General features: G+C 37.4%; 1 protein-coding gene across 1 annotated transcript in view; it reads right to left on the bottom strand.

Annotated features, from left to right (window-relative positions):
* Positions 1 to 18,310, bottom strand: part of LOC127419591 (basement membrane-specific heparan sulfate proteoglycan core protein-like) — a 163,117-nt gene that overhangs the window by 111,544 nt on the left and 33,263 nt on the right. Inside the window, exons 2-3 of the mRNA XM_051661098.1 lie at positions 7,678 to 7,792; positions 7,277 to 7,348 (exon numbers count right to left, since the gene is read on the bottom strand). Coding sequence (XP_051517058.1) covers positions 7,277 to 7,348; positions 7,678 to 7,792 — 187 coding nt within the window. The remainder of the gene's footprint in view (positions 1 to 7,276; positions 7,349 to 7,677; positions 7,793 to 18,310) is intronic.

The following is an 18,310-nucleotide window of genomic DNA, read 5'->3' as shown; positions in this document are numbered from 1 at the left end:
ATGCACTATTTCCTGTTAAATAAGGTTGATATAGCTTTCAGAGTCTCATTACCAGCTTACAAGGATACTTCTCCAAGAGCAGATATGAACAAGATACATTTGACGACTATGATTTCATTTTGGCTAAACACTCCGGATTACGTTCATGGGTAGATGACTTAACAAATTAACAAGATAATCATTCGGGTTTCTTGCCTAGTCAGTGCCGTATCAAACACAAATTCCTTGCTGAGGTGTTGAGATAAGCATTCATGGCCTCATTCCAAAATAATCTTTGTAACCTTTGTCTCTGCAGCTTGAAGTGGCTGAATGACCCTGTGCTCGGGGTCTGTATGAGGGCCTGTGAAACTTTTGAAGACTGCTGAATCAAAAGAGGTTTCAAAGATGTCTTTGACATTTTATCAAGGTTTATCAGGCTAAAAACAAACAAACAGGAATATGTAGCAGCTCAGATAAAAGAGTCTCCTTATATGCCAAATGGATTAAAGACTGATAAAGAAAGGATGTTGGCTAGAATTACTTTGGGCTGCTTCTAAAGTGTTTTGTCCATGTGTTGGTATTCAGTAGTCACGTATTTTAGAATAATGACATTTTTGGGGCACAGTTTGAGGGGCTGTTCCTCTGGTGCAACCTGCCTTGCTTAGGGGCAGATTGGTGAACACCCTAGAAACCTTCCAGTTCATATAACACACTTCTACTTCAAATTTAACAAACAGTTTTTGGTTCCCAGTACTGATTTTTAACCTCCACTCCAATTCAAATGCTCTAATATTACTCTAGTTCATATCTCCATTATTTCACAAAGACAGCAATGTCACTAAATGGTGGGAACATGCCATGGAGACTTTTGTTTGAGTCTTTTGTTTCTCAGATTTTTCTCCTGAGAAAAATACTCAAGAAAGCTCATGTGTCATCTCTAAACTTTCAAAAGAGATCACAACAATGTCTCAAACTGTGCTCAGATTTGCCAAGACACCAAAATCAAAAGTCAGAGACTTCAATATGAACTTCAACATTTCCCATCTAATACTTTTCCAAGACCAATCTAAGCTGTGCTATGCACAGTGGAAAAATTAAATCATATACATTATTTCAAATAAATTAAACTTGATGAGTATTAAGAACTCAACAGGGAGAGTAAATGTGAAAATTAATGTCATATAATATGTCTTTGTGCAAGATGAATGTAAAGCAGGAGACTTGTTAGTGTTTAATGTATTGTTGTGTTATTTAGAAGAGTTTCTGTTATATGTTAAAGTTTTTGGGGGTTACCATTGTGGTGAATAGATATCATTTAAGATTGTTCTACAGTATATTGCTTTACTCATTGAGCAATTACTCTGGTAATTGAAACATAGTGTTTCCAGCATTAACTGTACTAACTAGTTCTAGCAAGTACTAGCTAAGTAGGTTTCCTCTACTTGAATTTTTTAAGTTGAGTTTACATTGTAAATTTAAGTTTAGGCAAAGAGTTAAATTTAAAGTTAAGTGCCATTAAAGTGTATCATGCAATTAACATGCATGTGTAGTACAAAATCAAAATCTGAAATTTCTATTAACTTAAACTTGGGAGTTTATATAATTTGATGTAACTGACTGCCTCAAATATTTTGAGTTCTGCTAACCTATTAGGGTTTACAGTGTACACTACTGTTTAAAAGATTTAGTACACTATGACATTTTTGGTTTTTGAAAGAAATGGATGTTCCTGTTCACTAATAAGGTAATAAATAGATCAAAATACTGCCAAAACATTATTAATGTTTCAATTATTACTGTTATATATTTTTATTTATTTTAAAATTCCATTTTTACCCATGATGGCAAAGCCCCATTTTCAGCAGTCATTACTCAGTCATTACACAGTCTACTAAGAACAAACTGTGTCACCAATCTTTAAGAAATAATTAGCTAATTTGGTACTCAAGAAACTTTTCTTTTTATTACAACAGTTGAAAATGATAGTGATACTTAATTAAATGTGATAATCATGATATAGTGTATTTTTCCAGTTGCTGAGGTATACTTGCTTTACTTATAAGTTCCTTTACGCTTGCAAGTAAAATTTTATTTTTTCAAAATACATCAGTCCATTTTATTATTTATTTATTTATTGAGAGATAAAGGCTATTCCATGCACTACATTCTTGAAATAAAAAAGCAAACTGGATCTAACCAGGATCGAGAGGGAAGTGGATGGCCCAGAGGCACAGCAACAAGAGGACACGTACCTCAGAGTCTCTGGTTTGAGAAACAGACTCCTCACAGGTCCTAAACTAGCAGCTTCAATGAACAGTACATGACAAACACTTGCATTGCTGCAAGTAGAGGATTCTTTAATGAACAGGGAATTTGAAGAATAAAGTATTCATTTAAATAGAAATATGCATTTGTGACATTATTATTGAGCAATTTAAACAGAATCATCCATTTCTTTTCAAAAACAAAAAAGTCTTGGTGATCTATCATTCTGAACAATATAGTGTACCTAAGAACCTGACCTATAAAGATGACCAATAAACTTATCTAATGTGTTGTCTTCAAAAATACTTGAAATCAACATTTTATTATTAGCTGTCTAATGGCACTTTTCCACAGCACGTTACGGTTCGACTCGACTCTGCTCACTTTACTTTTCTGAGCTTGCTTTTCCGCTGCAGTTTAGTGCCGCCTCAACGTGGGTGGGATTATAGGCTGATCGTCATAGTTGCACCGTCTCTGCTGCCGTGACATCATCTTAAACGCGACACAAACATTACTGACCATAAACAATAACATGACCGCTAGCTGTTAGCTACTAGCTCATTGTGCTGCATAAAGCAGTTGTTGCATGGTGATTTTACACAAGTGTAACAGTTAAATTGGCCTGGTTGTTTTAGAAGCAAGCTTTCCAGTAGCTGGTCAACTAAATAAAGTGAAGCTTTCAAGCAGAATATAGAGTTAAGGTAACAAAACGTACCATCCTCCATAGTGGACTCCAACAACGCCGTGGCCGAGTCCAGGGCACTCTCCTTCCCATTGCTCGCCAGTCTATTGCCATAGATAGCATCCATTTGGTCGAACCACTTCCACTTTCTTCTGTTTGAACCACTCCGGCTGTTGTGGACCGTGTGCGGCCAACAGCTGAGACACTTCCTGAAAGACTTTTTCGTTTCGCGTCGTTTCGTTCGTCACTAACGAGAGGAACATCTGCACCTTGTTTATTGACCATGACGTGGTTTTGCGCACAGCCATTTCTTTTTACAATTCGAAAGTCGCGTGAACAAATGATACTGCTATTGCTGTTGCTAACTTTAAAACTAGTGGGTTGATGTCCCGTGTCGCAAATCTAATGACGCTGGTAGTTACGATTCTCTCTGACCAATCAGTGATCTGCAGGGTTTTGACGTCACATTTAGTATCGGCTCGGCTCACTTGGAACCTCGACCGAGGTGGTACTAAAAAAAGTACCAGGTACCAGGTACTATCCACAGTGGAAAACCCCCAAAAAGCGAGCAGAGTCGAGTCGAGCTGTACCGTGCAGTGGAAAAGCCCCATAAATGATCTAGTGCATGGATTCTTATACACAGTAATAAACATATCATCATAATACCATCTTATTTAAATTCATAATCACTCTCCTCATTTTAATCACATTACATAATCAATTACATGCTGAACATGTACTAATGATCCATATGTAAAAGTGTGGGATAGGGAAATGCATTACAAAAACAGGATGCTCCATATAGTATGTGCTAACAGGACATGAACTCTCATCAGTGACAGGGAAGGAAAGGTGGTTACGCAGACCTTTGGAAAATACAGTCCACTGCAGGAAACCAATGCTTCAAGTGCTGTCAGGCACCAATCTATAAATGGCTTTAGAGAACAAACTTCCCTGCTGTGACTCATAGCCTTAACCTCCCAGCCCTTCTTCATTAAGAGTAAAATTATTCTTGATTTCCAGCCTGATAAATAAATAATAAACAACTTTCTAAACTATAACTGCCTGGTGTTAAAAGCTACATAAAATTCCATGCCAGATATTTTTGTGTAGCCCTAAAAAAAAAAACTATACTGTATGTGTCTGCCAAATCCAATGTGACATGAAAGTTGGGAACACAAACTGCTTGAATAAATAGGGACATCCTGAATTCAAACTATCCTTAAAGATAATCACTGGGTCATCAGATCACCCATATGCTCCATTTCCAGCTCAGTGGGATGATTCAGCTAAACTTGGACCCAAACAATACCACAAGAATTCAAAGCCAAATGGTGGTCACGTCATAGCCTGGATTATCATGAGTGCATAAAATATTAAAAGCGATCATGCTGAAGATAATTTAGCTGAAGTGATCTTTAAGAGTTAACTCATATTGCCCAAGATACACATTTTCCATATGGGTCAGATGTTTAGATTTGGCACCTTATAGCTGGAATTGTCACCCTCTGGTACTCCATCTTTTGGTTATGCTAAAGCTAATTTAAGGGCCAACACATTTGTGTTGAGGTGTCCATGCAGTGCTATTTTTGGAGTAAAGCTCAGGTGTCAGACTGTGGAGCTCTTCCCAAAACAACCATTCCACCATGATGTCATGCAATACAACGGCCCAGACTGACTCTAAAAGGGCACACTGGGAAGCAAAAATAATTCCAAAGCATAGTTCCAAAGATAGAAAAGTTTTGAAGTAAAATCGCTTATGTTGTATCCTTCCTTATTTTGTAAGTCGCTTTGGATAAAAGCATCTGCTCAATGATTAAATGTAAATGTAAAATGCAAGAGTTTTAACACTGTGACTCAAGACTCTTTAGGTATATGTAATATAAATAATTCAAGATTGGTTTACAAAATGAGGCTGGATGACACGCACCACTGAGGATATGACGTTAAAGTAACTAACTGAACTAATAACAATTTCATACTACATTAAATGCACTGTGTTCATATTACACATTTTTATTACTTACCAGTATTTATTTTTCCCTGAGGTCCACTTAGAATGTTAGCAATGTTTTTTTGCATCTAAAAGTCATAATTTGCTTTTTAATGATAATTTTCCAAACTCTCTTTGGGCCTAATAATTAAACGCTAAATTAGACGTTGTTTTGTTGCGGTGCCATTAAAACTCCTAAGTAAACACCCTCTTTGCATATGAAATGGTGCTAATACACAGCTTATTTACTAAGCGCGGGTTTGCTGTCAAGTCCAATATGGTTTAACCTGCTCCATCCTTCAACAAAGTCTCTTTTGCAAAGCCTGCATTACATTGTGACAGGTTTACAAAAGACTGTGGTTTGACAGATTGTACCACATTTTACTCTTTATACTAGTTCTTCTGGTGTTTCTAGGTGGGCCATGTTGCATGTGATCAAACATATGTCTGATGTCAGAAAGTTGTGGAAGTACAGAACAAGCCCTTTTAGCAGCTTAGATTCAATTCAATAACTTCACTTGGGAGGAATTTTTGGGTTCTAAAAATTATAATAAATGTTCAACTCTCAAAAGATGAAGGAACATTTGATTCCTCATGATTTGACCCCTTTAAACACAAGTAAAACTTCCCTCAAAAATGAATACACTAGAGGTGTGAATCTTTGGGTTGAAAGTGAATCGATTCAATTCACGATACATATGTTTTTGATCAGATTCAAAAACGATTTTTTGTAAATTCAGAATGAATTTCGATTCCATTCCATTAACGATTTGATTCTGTATTTTTTTCAATGCTTTTTAGTTTTCTTTAAAGGAATATTCTGGGTTCAATGCAAGTTAAGCTCAATGGACAGCGCTTGTGACAGAATGTTGATTACTCCATCCTTTTCTTTAAAAAAAGCAAAAAGCGAGGTTACAGTGAGGCACTTACAATGAAAGTGAATGGGGCCAATTTTTGGAGGGTTTAAAGGCAGAAATGTGAAGCTTATAATTTTATAAAACTACTTTAGATTGTTTATTGCACCAAAAGTAATTTGAAAGAAAACATATTAAATATTTGTACATACAGGCTTCTTGTATTACAACAAAGAGTGCAACGTTCCAATAAAAAATTTCAGAGTGGAGCATAAAGTCAGTGATTTTTAAGATTGTATTAATTTGCATGACTTTTCCAGGCCTGCAAATTACAAATTTAAAATTCCCTGATATTTTGAGGTTTTCCATGACCATGGGGACCCTGAATCAGTGACCCTATTCCAAATATTACAACAGTAAAGTAACATCATAACAGTAACATTCAGTTTCAAAGAAAAGAGGAACAATCAATTAGACTTCAAATTAAATGTTTTCTGCACACCAAGTCCCCAACTAAACAATAGTACCAGTAAAATAGAAAATAACGGCCAAGTTTCCCCACAATTAAAGCATTTTATTTCAGAAGTGGCCATGCAATTAGTTGGCAGCTGTATCAAGCTATTGTGAGCTGTCATTAGCTCGTCTGACAGTCAATGGCCGTCCGGAAGAGAGATCAGACATAAGGTGCTTGAAAGCCAATGAGAGTTATGGAGGGAAAGGAGAGAGGGCACGATCCCGTGAAGGCCGATGGAAAAGTGCAGCAGGCATCTGTGAAGGGAGAGCCGTGAGGGCACGCACTCAGAGGTGTGCTAAATGAAAAAAATAATTTTCTAAAATATTGCATACTATTTTGCTGAATTGCGATTCATTAGATTTTTTTGCTGTTTAAATCGATTATTGACCAACACTAACGATCAGAAATAATATTTCAAGATTGATGCATATGAATTGGCAGGATTAGTAACCGATGCATCGAGAAAACAAGTGCATTGCTACACCCCTAGAATACACAGTATGTATGGGTATGTTTGAAAGACGAAAATTTGAACATGTGATGTCAGGAAATCAATTCAGTGTGATACAACAGATTTTGCGTATTGTCTGTTCCAAGCTTTATTTTTTGCACTGTCTTATGTGTGTGTGTGTGTGTGTTTATTTTTTTTGTTTGTATACACCTCTGCGTCTCATCTGATGAAAGGAGATATGAGTATTGTTTCGATCTCCGATGCCAATCTGAGTCCCCTTGTCATGGTGAGGCTCCTGTCTCATCATCACAACAAGCACAGGCGGGTGACAGGATGTGACTCAGACACTATTCACACAGAACCAACAACTGCATATAATGCCCTAGCAATCGATTACAACAGATTCATGTTATACAGCAAGATGTTGGCAGAATCTGTTGAGACAGCTATTTTATCACACTGATATGCTATGTGTGACTACTATCAATTTGTCATGTTTTCCTCTCCATAAAATACAAGAGACAAAGAATGCTCTCACTTGTTATTGGTGTGCTTGGGTCACTTGTGGTTGGTTCAGGTGTGCTTCCGTCCTCTTCTCCACTGATCACCTCTTCAGAGAAACAAAAGATCAGCTTGTTGTAGTTAAAGGCCAAAAAACCTCAAATTGTAAGCTGTTACGCAGGCATAATTTGACGTTTTCAAACAAAAGAAGATGTTGGCAGTATGTTAGTCTCAGCCACCTTTCACTTTCATTGCATCTTTTTCCATGCAGTGTAAGTGAATGGTGACTGAAACTGTCCTTCTGCATAACATTTCCTTTTGTGTTTAATGGCAGAAAGAAAGTCATATAGGTTTGGAACAACATGAGGGTGATTTTCATTTTTTTTATTAACTATCCCTTTAAAGGTACTCAGTGTTGCAGCAGTCAGATAGTCCTACCTCCGGAAGCATCATAGTACTCTTCATCATCCACGTAACCCCTGAGTTGCTTATTTTCCTCCTCTAAATCCTCTGGAAAGGGCACTTCATCCAACACTTTAGAGCTCTGTGCCACCTGCAGTCAAAACAAATGAAAGTTTATGGAATTAATATCACCATCTCCAAACACATCCTGAGATATATATTTCTCCTCCATAGGAAGGAGAGATATATATCATGCTTTTGTGTCACGTTTGCACAAAAATGTATATCTGATCACACAGAAATGGAATGCATGTAAACGGCCTGTGCTTTCAGGAACCATGAAAAATATGAACGTGTATGTGTGTGTGTTATACAGTAGGATTCGAAAGTCTGAAAATATTTTTGAAAATATTTATTTAAATGAAGATTAAAAAAAAAATCCTTAAACAAAGAAAGGTCATAACATAAGAAGAATAAGACATATTTAAGATTCTGCACTAGTTCTAGGCAGTGTTTTTAAAGTTACCGAATAACAATCCAGGGATGCAAACTCATGAGAGGTGGAAAAAGGTGATAAAGTCAAAGCAGGTGTTCCAGGAGTAATTTAACAGACAATTTGGGCAAATTAGCTTCACAAAAGATGACTTTAGCCAAAAGGGGAGCAGTTTGCATTCCTGTAAAAAGAAAAGAAATGTATTGGACATAATTGGGAAAACTGAAACTAAACTAAAATACATTTTCATGACTCCAAATCTAGCTACAAATAAAATAAAATGACCGCTCATTAATTTGAGTTTTGAAACACAGAATAATATCACATTTTTTTAAACTTGAAAATGCCACCAAATAGCAATCACACTAGACAGTAATCTCCTGAACCCCACTGTATATGAAAACATACAAAATAAGACATTATCTATCCAAAGATCCAGGTGACAGGAGACCTTTTACCACTGTGTAAACACTAATTGTTTAACAAAGGGCTGGTACTCAGGAAATACTTTATCATGGAGAGATTGTGTGTATGTCACACCCCTGAGGGTCATAAATCACAGCCTTAACTCCAGTCATTGATAGAACATATTTAAAACCTCAGAAACAGCTTCCCTCTTGTAATTATTAGCACTTATACTATAAACTAAAGCATGTTCCACTGAAAATATGTGCATATGGATTTTGGACAGAGAACAGATGGAGGGCAATACAAAGTTTAAATTTGCAAGGAACATGTTTAAAAATTGTACTACTGTTTAAATACCTGACTTTTACCCTCTACTCAATATTTATCTAATAAAGTGGGCATTAATAGCTACTCTTAAAGGGATAGTTCACCCAAAAACAAATATCCTTTCCTCACTCTATTGTGGTTTCAAAAGTAAAGAGATTTTTTTCTTCTTCCGTGGAACACAAAAGGAGATGTTAGGCAGGATATTAAGGACTGACACCATCATTCACCATTCATTTTCATTGTATGGAAAAAAGATGCAATAAAAGTGAATGGTGACTGAAACTAACATACTGCCTAAAGTCTACTTTTGTGTTCCAAAGAAGAAAGAAAGACATGAGGGTATGAAACAACATGAAGGAGAGAAAATGATTTTACGGTGAACTATCCATTTAATTCAACGCAATTAAAAAAAGCATATATGAATATTAATGTGATCAAAACTAAGTATGAACCAATCAATCGATCAATTATTCCAATTATGACCATTTTATGGTCTGATACAAAAGCTCTGATGTTTTTTTTTAAATGAAACCATATCTCTTCTGACCCCACCATCTCACCTTCACATTTGTATACGTGTTTGGCAAGATTCCCGATTTGGCATTTTCTGTCTTCATAATCTGTTGGTTCCAATTTCCCTGTATCTCCATCATGGCCGCAGCTCCCATTTAAATGGCTCCCGCAAATAAATAACTTGATCTCCCCCCAAATCCTTTCTCCCCTGACTTAACACTCTAAAACAACAATCCTGGCCCTTTTTCAATAGGAAAGCGCTGACTGGCAAAATTCTTTCAATTGAAGCTGCTCAGCGAAGCTTTGGTGTGATCAACGCCTGCTTCACTGTCCCTTGGGATAGAGTCCTCCCAGAACGAGATACTCTGCCATTACTGTTATCCATAATTGTAGCGTCTTTTTGCTGATAATCTTAGCAAAATGGTACGTGCCAATTTAATTGTCACCAGATATGACACTGCTCTGGGTTATAAGGAAAAGTCTTTACAGAATGAAAGAACTCCTAATTGCTTAACATATCTCTTAAAGGGATTTAGAAACACTTGAATTTACCTGGCTGTCTGTGTAAACTGGTCATGTGTTAGAAATTACACACAAAAACTGTTGTGTATAAGACATACAGTAAAGACATGAAAACACATTGTTTGTGGATCATTTAGTCTATTGTTGTGAATGTGTCAAATTTTATTATAAATTTTTTATGATCAAACGTTTTTACTCTATGACCATGTGTTACATGGATGGCTTTAACAGTAACTGCGCACCGTCTCCATGTTCATATCACCGTCTCTCGCTGAATGCATTTACATGCATGGATGCCACGACAGTGATAAGAACATGGAGTGAAAGCCTTCTGTGTAGCGCATTGTCATAGAGTAAAAGCGTTTGATCATAAAAATGTTATCATAAAATTGGACACAATCACAACAATTGACTATTGACACATGCGCTACACGGATGGCTCTCTCTGTGTTCATATCACCGTCTCCTGCTGAATGCGTTTACATGCGCAAATGCCATGACTACCCCCCTCCCCTCCTCACTCCAGGGAGTTGGGGGCCCCCCTGCAGCCACAGGCCCCAAGGCTTAAACCCAGGTAAGCCCGTGCATGAATATGGCCCTGCAGATATGGTTAAAAATGTCAGTATCGGAGCAGATACCGATCCAGGTATAGGATTGGGTGCATCCCTAAATTCAAGGTATATATCCTCTTTTAGGTACAGGTATGGTTGCAGCATGGGAAGATATGGGTATCAGATCAGGGTATCACAAGAAAAGTTAATAATACTGTATAAACCGCAAAAAACGCATATCTCAACTTGCTCAAACTCTCAGGACATTCACTACCCTTTAAAGGCTTGAGGTCACCTTGCTAAAGGAAATGATAGCATGGGCAAACACACACTACATTCCACTGTAAAAGGAATCCCACTGTTTAATTTTCAATCATGCAGAACACAATGCAAACTGTTTGTTTTTGCAGTAACGGCAAAGAAGTACAGACAAAGACCAATTCAGATTCAATAGTTTTGCAAGTGACATTCGAACCTGGTGAAAAACCTCAAGATTGCACTACAGTTTGCTCAGCTGTTGTTTACAAGGCAAGGAACCAAATCACTGCATCTGGGTCCGTGCCATAGACAATTGATGAGCAGGGAGAGCAGAACTTTAACAGAGGAATGAGACGGTCTTGGCAAGCTCCATCAGACTTCCAACACTGCTAATGAGTGAGTCACATTCAGCCTCCGAAGAGCAATAATGATGGCTAGAAAAGGACAGATGTGCACATTAAAGTGTATTGGAGGCATATCCGCTCCCACACACATCCCTCTGTGGCATTTCCAACCTCCATTCAGACCTAAGTCCAATTTGCAAGGCCTTACAAGCCCAGCGTGAGAAAAGATTTTAGTATTTTGGTTTCCTTCACGTTAAAGTGCAGCTGTGAAACAGGCAATATGGCAGAAAACTTGTGCAATGACTCGAAATGCTGCAAACAATTTGCAAACAACTTTCGTAATACGTTTTCAAAGTACCAAAAAAGTGATTCAATTCAATTGAAAAAAATGAATATCTGGCTGTTTTCACACACGATTGAGTGGTTGGAATCATGTTCAATTCAACTCTGTTCCCTGCTGGTCTCTTTTCAATTTCAGCAGTATGTTTGCATCATTATGTTTGAGTTCCACTGTAAATATTAGCAGCAGATGTTTACCACTCTAGTTAGGTAACAACTCAAAAGTGTGACAGGAAGCATGCAAAGAGGAAAATTACACATCAACAAGTGGTTTACTTCTGTGATTTAGGACAGATTCTTTCATATTAACAGCAAACCATATAGGAGTCCACATTAGGGCTGGATACATACCATATATCAAAATACATCACAATATCATCGATTTGATTCCAATTCATTTGGGTATATTTCAGTTATAATGTCTATTTTTCTTGTGTATGAAATAAATTCTCTGTTAATTATACAAGGGATGTAACTAGATACATTACAAAAATATTAATTTTACAAATATTATTTTTTCACTTGTTTTTCATAATTTTGGTCACTTTTTAGCTTTTAAAAAAATGTATAAACACCATGTAATCCATCAATAAATATGATGTCTTGAAACTGCATATATTATATTGGATTTATGATATTGCATCTTGCGAGTTCAGTTTCAGTCACTCTCTGATTGCACTGAGAAACACCAGTCTCAGATTTTGCACCTATTTAGACAACCTGCTTCTTCAATATTGAACTGTTGGACATGATATGAATACACAGAAAATTTAATACAAATATCGATACAGGGATCTAAAATATTGATACAATATTGTGAAAAAAGTAGAGCGATATATCGATATACTGTATATGATTGTATCGGCACAGCCCTAGTTCACATGAACCTTTCCCCCTGACCTTTTCAAGCAGACTCCGATGCGGTTTACTGGTTTAAAAAAACGCTTTCACGCCAACCAAATTAACCGAACTCTGATTTTTTTCTGAATTTTTCCAAAGATATGTGACCGCTTTGAGACTCGTCACCCTCTAAAGTAGACCTGGAAGGCTTTAGTGCATAAACAGAGTTGACAAGGTGAATAGAGAGGGCTGCTGTGAAATTTGGTATTTCCATATCTATTACACACAGGGGCTATAGAAAACACAGCCATCTGACAGCCAAAGATGTCCAAGGGGACAAGGCAACAGGAAAAGAATTTTTGAGTCTATGTGAATGTAAAAGACTACAGCAAAAGATGTTCAGGTAGGGACAGTGGTTTCTCTGTGAGTTTAACCCCTAAAAGCTGCAGAATGCAAGGCGCTAAGTTGCTACTTTCGACACTAAAACCTTGAGCTGTAGCCCCTTTAGGATAAAGAACATGATGAGAGCCCCTTCAGCTCAACAAAGCACTTTGGACAGGATTTGACACGTATGAACACCAACCACTCTCAACAAACATGCAAGCTTCCACTTTGACCATAGTGCATTCTCTGAGCTCCCTGGATGGGATTCATTCTTTAACACGTTTTTACGGTCTTCTACATGGTGTGGGGGGAGAAAAGGGTAGACAGAGACTGCCAGCATACTTCTAGCAACACAAAATCTTCCCTCAGGTCATTCGTTGTTCCCACACAGCAACATAGCATGCATTTGGGAATGAGTAAGGACTCCCACAGGGATTCCATTGCATACTGGCAAGATTAGACAAACAACTTTCAGTTGTGCCCAGCTGTTTCCCATGTTGAAATGGAAGATGGGAACTGGAAGTATCACTTTGCCCACAGAGTAAACAGTTAGGTTTCAAAGCTAAAAATTGGAAAGGCCTGCTCATACTCCACTCCAGAATTCTTGTATGGTAATATTCACTTACTTATTGACTGAAGCACACCCACCATGCACTAGTGGGGAAGGTAGCTTCATCTAACTGTGTAGAGTAGGAAAGTAGTGTAGCATTAAAGAGTACACAATGAGGTCGCCATCTGGTTTGCACATCAAACACAAATTTTCACCATGAATTCTCACCACCATTAACTAATATTATGGATTTCTATGAAGCCATTCACACCTCACATATTCGCGCACTGACAAAGCAAGGTTTTTTAATTATTTTTAAAAAAATAATTTTGCCTGGCAATGAAATTCCCTAACCAATAAAATATGAGCCTTGGATCACAAGTCAGGAGCCACTGCTATTCCAAAAACCAGTGCAAATGGTGGCACAAAAACACAGAAAGCTGTTTTGACCACCAACATTTAACTCTAAAGTAACTCAAGAAAGATGTTGCCTTTGCATTTAACCTTACGTGAGTTCTCTTACAATAAACAACTTTCTCTGAAATCATAACATGTAAAAGTGTATTTTTTTGCCAAATATGAATAATATTAATACTATTGCTCTGTGATGGACTGGACACCTGTCCAGGGTGTTTTCCTGCCTTCGGACTGAGACAGCTGGGATAGGCTCCAGCACTACCTGTGACCCTACATAGGACAAGCGGCTATAGAAGATGGATGGACGGATGGAATACTACTGCTGTGAATTGCAGTGCACTCTATATATTTATGTCTTCTATCAAAGTGCCTTTCTATGCCAAAAACTTGGTAATGTTGGTTGCGATTTGTGTTTTAATGTATGGATTATATTGACTCTTGGAACGTTTAGATGTAGTCACGTTTAATTCGTAGCATGCAGGGTTTTGAGCAAATATGTGACCGGCTGAAAGGTGCTACCGTGCAGGGGTAAAGTTGCTTGTCAATTAGCACCACCTATTGTAAAGGTGTAAATGTGCTAACTGCGATCATTTGCCACGCTTTTAATGTGAAAGGGCCATTCGTCTGCGATTTGTTTAGCATTAACCAGTCGCCTTTGGTGTAAAAATGCCTTTACTCACATTTCTGGAATCCTGCAGTTGAAAGATCAGGGTTTTGTAGTCAGGTTTCTCAATCACTCAATCACAGTTAACACTGACTACGTTTACATGGACACCAGAAAGCAGATGATTGTGAGAAAGAGGTTAATTGTGAGAAAGCAGCGTTCCAGTTAACATACACTGTATAAACGGAGTACTCTTACTCCCGTGCGTCTCGGTCAGTAAGCAGTTTTCTCCACAGCAAAGTAATTTCGCCACAAGACTTGTGTAAATAACAAACATGGCATCCGAGAAAGACTTTGCTATTTTATACTCCGTTGCTTCACTTTACTTACCAGATATTCCAGAGTTGTTGCTGTTTTTGTTTCCTTAATTTTGCATCACGAACTGCAGCGTAATTGCACTGCAATAGTGGGGTTTCCCTCTTACGTAAAACTCTGGGATTCCCCCAATGTACTTGAGCGCATAAACGTGAACGTGAGGGATAGTCAATATTTTAAATTGGTGTGTATAAATGGGTATAGTTTATAGTGTATGTGCTTTTCCCACTGTACTCCTATAAATGTTGAATTCTTTCCGCTGTGTTGACTTGTTGTTGGGTTTCATCCAAAGACATTTATTATTCGGTCTGTTCACGAACATGCACACTCTTCAAACACCCATCAGAACGACGCTTATGTTTTTACATGGCATTATTATTATTACAGTAAGCTGCATTCTCGAGAGAAACCTAGGTGTGTTAAACCGTTTTCTCTTAATCCCTTAAGCAGCTTAAGAAAACCGGTGTTCTCATATACATTTTCAGAACACAGCTATCTGCAGAAACCTTGGAATAAACCGTTTTCTTAAGTGCATGTAAATGTGGTCAGTGACTGTCTGACTCACCAAGTTAGTGACACTAATCTAACTAATCTACTAATCTAAGTAACTTCGATTTGGGGTGTTTTTGTATATGTTGTCAAGTTGCATCTACCTCATTTCCTGAGCAAACCTCACTGGAAATTGCAATGCAAGATGAGTTTGGATAAACAATGTTAGATTCACTATTATGGAAAGTACGATTCTATGCAACTTTACCAAGCACAAGTGAACGATGGAAAACGGGTATTGGGTGGCACCTAGTCCTAGTCCTTTTTTTAGTTGCTGTAGTTGTTTTTTACCCTGTTCTGGCATTAAGATCCATCTCAAGTGATCAGATGAGACAGATCATCATTCACAACTGGTTTTAACATGCATCTCCTGTGACCACTTGTGACTGCAGAGGGGGTCTGATTTCATGACTACATGCATCAATTATATAATCTGTGTTACTGCATGTTGAAAAAGCGCAAAGGAAGGAAGAAAGGGAGGAAGGAATGATGCAAGACTGAGTGAAAGAAAAAAGAGAAACAGAAAAAGAATGAGCAAAAGATACAAAAAGTGAAATAAGTGCAGAAGGAAAGAGCATAAGAATGAGCAAAAGAAAGAAAAAGCGAAAGCGAAAAGACAGAACGAAAGAAAGAGCAAAAGAGAAATAAAGAGAACAAACGAAAGTGCGAAAGAAAGAGCAAAAGAGCGAAAGCGTGAAAGAAAGTGCGAAAAAAGTATGAAAGGAAATTGCAAAAGAAAGAATGAAAGTGCAAAAGAGAGAAAGAAAGAAAAGCACAAAAGAATGGAAGAAAGCGTAAAGAACGAAAGAAAGAGAAGAGAAAGAAAGAAAGAGAACAAAAGAAGAGCAAAAGAACAAAAGAAAGAGTTAAAAGAAAGAAAAACAATGTGAGAAAATTTAGAATATTTGGGTAAGAAAGAAAAAACGAAAGTGGAAAGAATGAGCAAAAGTAAAAGCAAAAGAGAGAAAGAAAGAGAACAAAAGAAATATGATGAAAGAAAGAGCAAAAGAAAGCGTGAACGGCAATTGCAAAATAAAGAGCAAAATAAATAATGAAAGAAAGCAAAAAGAAACAGAGCAAGAGAGAAAGAAAGAGAACAAAAAAAGAGCAAAATAGCAAAAGACAGAGCGAAAAAAGTGTGAAAAAGCAAAAATAAACGTGAAAGAAAAGCGTGAAAGAATGTGAAAAGAAAGAGCGGAGGAAAAAGAAAAAAGTAAAGAAAAGAAAAAGGCGAAAGAGTGAAAAAAGAAAAAGAAAGTACGAGCACAAAAAAGTGAAAAAGCAAAAGAAGGAACGAAAAAAGCAATCATCAAAGAAAGAGTGAAAGAAAGAAAGAGCAAAAGAAAGACTGAAAGGTGAGTAACTCGTCCTTCGATGCTGTATGGGACACAATTGGCGGCATATTAGGGAATGTGGTTTGAGTGATTGAATCATGCTCCGTTTTAGACCCGTTTACACCTGTATTTAGCACTGTCCACTTGTGATCTTAATAACAGGTGTAAACAGAGTCCTTGACACATACATTTGCCCATTTTAACATTACGACAAGAGTACTATAATGTATTTTAAGCTTAGAAGTGATGCATTTTGGCTTGGCGACACTTAGGCCAGACAGAGTCAGGTGCTCTGCATGACATGGTCATGAAACAAGAGCCTAGATGTTGCGCCTGACACTTCAAGCTAGCTCCAAAGCCAAAAGGCAGACCATATCAAACACTAATAAAAGCATCATAGGAGATGCCTGAGCATGACAATATGACGCTGTATGACCCCAAAGCAGGGATATGGCCCGCCAATGGGTCATCTCCGGCCAGCGAGATGATTGGCGGAAAAAATAAATAAGTAGGCTGATGTTTGAAAACATTCACGTTGATTTAGCCTATAACTTGAGTAAGATGTATTCATACTATTATTTTAGTAGCAACAGCAGAACAGATAAACATTTACATTTGTGGTGTTTAAGTTACTTTTACAGAAATAATGACAACTCCAAGGATAAATATTAGGTGTAATAATAACTGTTGCATTGTTTCCGTCCCATTGAACTATTATTAATTTTAAGCAGGTTTCAGTTTCTTGGCATTTATGTTCAGTTTTAGTTAGATTTATTGAGGCTAAAGCTCCAGCCAAAGTGTGAGTGGTTCTCTCTTTTTCTTGTAAATATTATTGCTTGATTCCCTTTAACTATTTGTGTGTGTATTTGTGATGTAACCTCTGGTTAATGAAATTAGTATATTCTGTAATTTTCTTTTTGTTCAGAGTAAAATTAGCACCCACTAACCCATCAAATGTGGATATTTTATGCGCAGTGGTGGGTTAATTCTGTGGCGGGCGACTTATAAGTCTTGGAGTTACATGTGACAAGAACACACTTGTGCTGTCAGACACAAGGATGCGCGTTTGAAGAAACACACTTGACTATATTTTGAAGAACAGATGAAAAAAGCCGTTGATGTGCGGATCTGATTCGCTGTGTATTCAGAGGCGCTCTGCCGCCCATAAGCACAGCACTTCTCATGGAACACGCGCATGCAGAGTGCTCACTGTTTCTGCTGTTTCAGTCATCTGAAAATAGTTTGCAACTGCAAGAACAGTCGTCCATGAGAACGCTGCAAATTATCTCAGACCATCTCAAGAGGTGCTCTAAGTTTAGTTCACTTGATTTCCACTGAGCAGTTCACGTTTACATGCATTTTGAATGCAACATTGCTTTATTCCAAACATTTGTGGCTGCATACATAACCATACAAAGCAAATGACATGCAGCAACATTAATGATTTGTCATGTGTGTCATCATAATTCACTACAGTTTCAGAAGCGGTGTTTTATATACCTTTATGAATAACCAAAAGGAGCTGGTAAAAAAATCAAAGTGGCTGGTGAAACTGGGCATTCACAACCATTGTGGCTGGCAATATGCAGTTTGAGCATTGAAGAAAGCAATGTGCTGAAACGTCTGCTCCCTTTGTTGGTCAGGCTTTTAACTCACTTTGCAAATTTTTTTAGGATGCAAATTTAATAAAGTTATATCGTTTTGCTAGACCCTTTTCAGTCTGTTTTGCAATTCAGTGTGCGGTTAGCAACTTTTGATTTTTTTTTTTGGCTCTATGCACCTGAAGCCAAATTATTTTGATTAATTTGAGCACAACAGCTCCTTCAAGTCAATGTAATTGTTTCATATATTATGATTTAAA

Source organism: Myxocyprinus asiaticus, chromosome 29, assembly GCF_019703515.2.
Source record: "Myxocyprinus asiaticus isolate MX2 ecotype Aquarium Trade chromosome 29, UBuf_Myxa_2, whole genome shotgun sequence".
Classification (NCBI taxonomy): domain Eukaryota; kingdom Metazoa; phylum Chordata; class Actinopteri; order Cypriniformes; family Catostomidae; genus Myxocyprinus; species Myxocyprinus asiaticus.
Note: the sequence above shows the minus strand (reverse complement) of the source record. Positions and strands in the feature narration are given on the sequence as shown.